General features: G+C 48.1%; 1 protein-coding gene across 4 annotated transcripts in view; it reads left to right on the forward strand.

Annotated features, from left to right (window-relative positions):
* Positions 1–4,321, forward strand: part of timm10b (translocase of inner mitochondrial membrane 10 homolog B (yeast)) — a 34,610-nt gene extending 30,289 nt beyond the window's left edge. For all 4 annotated transcript variants that reach the window (XM_038818042.1, XM_038818043.1, XM_038818040.1 and 1 more), the window contains exon 3: positions 2,449–4,321. In XM_038818042.1, coding sequence (XP_038673970.1) covers positions 2,449–2,721 — 273 coding nt within the window. In that variant the 3' untranslated portion in view covers positions 2,722–4,321. The remainder of the gene's footprint in view (positions 1–2,448) is intronic.
* Positions 4,322–5,664: the final 1,343 nt, after the last annotated feature.

The following is a 5,664-nucleotide window of genomic DNA, read 5'->3' on the forward strand; positions in this document are numbered from 1 at the left end:
TCTAAATGGGGAAATGCTGAGGAAGTCAGAGTAAGAAGTCTTACAACACCAGGTTAAAGTCCAACATGTTTGTTTAACCAGGACAATTCACACCTCTTTAACCTGGGGTTAGCCCTATCTTTGGATCTGTAAAGATTTATAGTTCTAAGCATTGTCTGGCATCTTTGAATTTGTCTATATATATGTTTCTGGAACATACCTCTTCATTCACCTGAGGAAGGAGCAGTGCTCCGAAAGCTATTGTTCGAAACAAACATGTTGGACTTTTTAAGTCCTGGTGTTGTAAGACTTCTTACTGTGCTCACCCCAGTCCAACGCCGGCATTTCCACATCACAGGAAATCAGAAGCACAAAGGGATTCGGGAGTCCTACTTCAAGATTTTCCTAAGGTTAATGTGCAGGTTCAGCCGGCAGTTAAGAAGGCAAATGCAATGTTAACATTCATGTCGAGAGGGCGAGAATACAAGAGCAGGGATGTACTTCTGAGGCTGTATAAGGCTCTGGTCAGACCCCATTTAGAGTACTGTGAGCAGTTCTGGGCCCCGTATCTAAAGAAGGGTGAGCTGGCCTTGGAAAGGATCCAGAGGAGGTTCACAAGAATGATCCCTGGAATTAAGAACTTGTCGTATGAGGAATGTTTGAGGCCTCTGGCTCTATACTCGTTGGAGTTTAGAAGGATGAGGGGGATCTTATTGAAACTTACAGGATACTGCGAGCCCTGGATAGAGTGGACATGGAGAGGATGTTTCCACTTGAAGGAAAAACTAGAACCAGAGGGCACAATATCAGACTAAAGGGACGATCAGAGGGTGGTGAATTGGGGAACTCTTTGCCGCAGAAGGCTGTGGAGGCCAAATCACTGAGTGTTTTTAAGACAAAAATAGATAGGTTTTTAATCAATCAGGGGATCAGGGGTTATAAGGAGAAGGCAAGAGAATGGGGATGAGAAACATATCGGCCATGATTGAATGGCAAGAAGATGTGATGGGCCGAATGGCCTAATTCTGCTCCTATATCTTATGGTCTTATGACCCTCTGTCAGTGCGGCACTCCCTCAGTACTGACCCTCTGACAGTGCGGCACTCCCTCAGTACTGACCCTCTGACAGTGCGGCACTCCCTCAGTACTGACCCTCTGACAGTGCGGCACTCCCTCAGTACTGACCCTCTGACAGTGCAGCACTCCCTCAGTACTGACCCTCTGACAGTGCGGCACTCCCTCAGTACTGACCCTCTGACAGTGCGGCGCTCCCTCAGTACTGACCCTCGGACAGTGCAGCACTCCCTCGACACTGACCCTCTGACAGTGCGGCACTCCCTCAAACTGACCCTCTGACAGTGCGGCACTCCCTCAGTACTGACCCTCTGACAGTGCGGCACTCCCTCAGTACTGACCCTCAGACAGTGCAGCACTCCCTCAGTACTGACCCTCTGACAGTGCGGCACTCCCTCAGTACTGACCCTCAGACAGTGCAGCACTCCCTCAGTACTGACCCTCTGACAGTGCAGCACTCCCTCAGTACTGACCCTCTGACAGTGCAGCACTCCCTCAGTACTGACCCTCTGACAGTGCGGCACTCCCTCAGTACTGACCCTCTGACAGTGCAGTGCTCCCTCAGTACTGACCTTCTGACAGCGCAGCACTCCCTCAGTAGTGTGGCTGGTTTAGCTCACTGGGCTAAATCGTTGGCTTTTAAAGCAGACCAAGCAGGCCAGCAGCACGGTTCGATTCCCGTACCAGCCTCCCCGGACAGGCGCCGGAATGTGGCGACTAGGGGCTTTTCACAGTAACTTCATTGAAGCCTACTCGTGACAATAAGCGATTTTCATTTTCATATCATTTTTTCATTTCAGTACTGACCCTCTGACAGTGTGGCACTCTCTCAGTACTGACCCTCTGACAGTGCGGCACTCCCTCAGTACTGACCCTCTGACAGTGCGGCACTCCCTCAGTACTGACCCTCAGACAGTGCGGCACTCCCTCAGTACTGACCCTCTGACAGTGCAGCACTCCCTCAGTACTGACCCTCTGACAGTGCAGCACTCCCTCAGTACTGACCCTCTGACAGTGCAGCACTCCCTCAGTACTGACCCTCTGACAGTGCGGCACTCCCTCAGTACTGACCCTCTGACAGTGAGGCACTCCCTCTGTACTGACCCTCAGGGGATGGTATAGCACAGTGGGCTAAACAGCTGGCTTGTAATGCAGAACAAGGCCAGCAGCGCCGGTTCAATTCCCGTACCAGCCTCCCTGAACAGGTGCCGGAATGTGGTGACTAGGGGCTTGTCACAGTAACTTCATTGAAGCCTACTCGTGACAATAAGCAATGATTATTATTACTGACCCTCTGACAGTGCAGAGTTGCTGGGGCAACAGCAGTGTTAGTAAAACAGGCAATCTGTTGTGAAATGTTCTTTGATATCTGTTTTTTTCTCTGTCTGTCACTAGGAGAACTGTGTGAACAACTGTGCAGGAAAGTTGATCCACACCAACCACCGGTTAATGAGTGCCTACGTCCAGCTCATGCCTACTATTGTCCAGAGACGAATCTCGGACTATGAGGCAAAGGCTGCCGAGATGGCCCAGATATCGGGTGTGGACCTGCCCCCAACACCGGAGGGGGAGATTGAAGCTCCTGACAGAGTGCCGGGGGAGCTGGAGAATTCTGTTATCATTGATCCCCTGGCATCGAGCAGCCCTGGCTCTCCTGATCAGAGTTAATTGTGATTTCAGCAGCATCGTTCCAGCAACAACTCCCACCATGTGGCTGGCCCACTTTCAGCACCACCTTCGCTTGTTGTCTGCCCATCCTGAATATGTCCCCCCCCCCCCCAATCCCATCCCCCCACCGGCTCCCACCCCATCACCACCAGCAGCAATCAGTGTCAACCATTTGGCATTCTCCTTATTCCTGATTGACATAAAACCCATTGCGGCATTTTCTGCACATTCTCACAGACGCCCCAAGCACTTTATTCGGACAATTTGGAACTGTGAGAACGGAGGCCAGAGCCACAGATCTACAACAGGGACAATTGGAGTATGAAGTGGATTGGGCAGGAGCCTGGACTGACTGTACAGATGTAAACTGCAGCTCAGAGTGAGCAGATCAACCAGATTGCCTCCTGCTGGCTTTGAAAGTGAAATGGCGCATCCTGAACTCCAAACTGAGACATCTGAAAACTGGATGGGAGTTGCTGAGAGCTACAGAATTGAACTGAAAATCCCATGGATAATGCTTCCTTGCTCCTCAATGAAAGATTTAAGTTATAGGTGTGGGCCCTGGTTCAGTAACACAACTGAATTCAACCCCAAGGTGCAACATTAACAACTTGCAGACAGCATTGAAGTTCAGAATTATTTTTTTGTTCGCTAAACTGTTCAAAATTCTGTCGTGTCTCCTTCGGCCCCCACACGTGAATTGTACCTCACCCCACCCCCAATGCGTGTAAGTGATGAATCCTCGGCACCTACAGAGTAAGGTTGGTAATGTAGAGCGTGTCTGTCGCTGAGAAAAGGTACTGAGGTACTGCATCACCCTCTGTCTTGCGCTGTCCATGGACTTTGTTTTACCGTGTCTACCCCCAACGGTGTGGGGCAGTTTGAAAGAATTTGGTTTCTCTTGTCAGGACACACATACACAATCAGGTATCGTCAGTCAAACCTTCGTGGGAACGTAGATGGACCCTCCCGAATACCCTTACCAATTCATTCGTTGATAAGGAGTTTGTGTCAAAATATTTTCTACTTTGAGCAAGTAGACAACATTCCTGTAACCGCAGGATGGGTGAAGAAATGCCAGCGATGATCCAGTATTTTCTCCTTCATCTTTACAGTACCCCAGTGGCCGTCATATAATTGGTTCAACACATGTTTTTGTAATGGTGGAATGATGATTCACATTCTGCAGAGGGCCAACCTGCCTGTCGGGATAATTCAAGTCTTCCTGTGGAATATGGCTTCAACTCAGGGTGCGTTCCTGAAGTCTAACCTCGAAGCACCATGTCTATAACCCCTGACAGTATTGGATCACGTCTGGTTTGCTTCTTCACCTGTCCTGCGGTTACAGGAGTTTAATCTACTTGAAGTAGAAAATCTTTCCACACAAACTGCTTATCAACAGCAATTTGGTGTGGGTAGTCGGGAGACTCCATCTGTGTTCCTATGAAGGTGGGACTGACGATATTGCATTGTTACCTCTGTGCTGACGAGAACAACACCCACCCTGGCATCCTCTCACTGCCATTCAGGTGAACCCTGTATCAGGTCCAAAAATTGTTATTGGGCGATGGTCCGTCAATAAAGTGAATTTCCTCCCACACAGGAGTTGGTAGAACCGTTTTATTCCAAAAATGATTCCTAGAGCTTTTTTCTATATCGGCACATTATTGCTTTTGTCTTTATTCAATGCCCTTGACGTGAAGTCTAACGGTTCCTCCTCAACTCTGGACATTATGTGGGAAACCATCGTCCCCAACCCCGTATGGTGACGTGTCACATGCCAGTTGCTGGGGTAAATTTGAATCAAAGTGTGGCAGGACTTTTGATTTGACTAGCACCTCTTTGACTTGCACGAACGCTCTCTCACACTCATCTAAATTCCACTTTTTATTTTAACACAGTAGATTGTGCAAGGGGTTTGGAATAGTAGCCAGATTCGGGACAAATAGTTAGAAATAGGAAAGGAGCGGTCACATTGTTCGGAGTTTTCTATAGACCCCCAAATAGTAATAGAGATGTGGAGGAAGAAATTGCAAAACAGATTATGGATAGGTGTGGAGGTCTCAGGGTAGTTGTCATGGGTGACTTTAACCTTCCAAATATTAATTGGAACCTCTATAGGTCGAACAGTTCGGATGGGGCAGTTTTTGTACAGTGTGTGCAGGAGGGGTCCTGACACAATATGTGGATAGGCCGACAAGAGGGGGGGCTACATTGGATTTGGTATTGGGTAATAAACCAGGTCAAGTGTTAGATTTGTTTGTGGGAGAGCACTTTGGTGATAGTGACCACAATTCGGTGTCTTTCACTATTGCAATGGAGAGGGATAGGGCCATACGGCAGGGCAAGCTTTATAACTGGGGGAGATAATTATGATGCGATTAGGCAAGAATTAGGGAGCATAAGATGGGAACAGAAACTGTCAGGGAAAGGCACAAATGAAAAGTGGAGCTTGTTCAAGGAACAAATACTGTGTCCTTGATAGGTATGTCCCTGTCAGGCAGGGAGGATGGTTCACAAAAGAGGTTGAAAGTCTTGTCAAGAGGAAAAAGGAAGCGTATGTAAGGATGAGAAAACCAGGTTCAGTTGGGTCGCTTGAGAGTTACAAGGTAGCAAGGAATGATCTAAAAAAAAGGGATAGTACCAGAGGACTGGAGAGTGGGAAATGGTGTTCCTCTGTTCAAGAAAGGGAATAGGAATGACCCTGGTAATTATAGGCCAGTTAGTCTTACTTCGGTGGTCGGTAAGTTAATGGAAAAGGTCCTGAAGGATCGGATTTATGACCATTTGTAAAGATGCAGCTTAATCCGGGATAGTCAACACGGATTTGTGAAGGGTAAGTCTTGCCTCACAAATTTGATTGAATTCTTTGAGGAGGTAACTAAGTGTGTAGGTGAAGGTCGAGCAGTTGATGTTGTATGCATGGATTTTAGTAAGGCGTTT

This window comes from Scyliorhinus canicula, chromosome 14, assembly GCF_902713615.1.
Source record: "Scyliorhinus canicula chromosome 14, sScyCan1.1, whole genome shotgun sequence".
Classification (NCBI taxonomy): domain Eukaryota; kingdom Metazoa; phylum Chordata; class Chondrichthyes; order Carcharhiniformes; family Scyliorhinidae; genus Scyliorhinus; species Scyliorhinus canicula.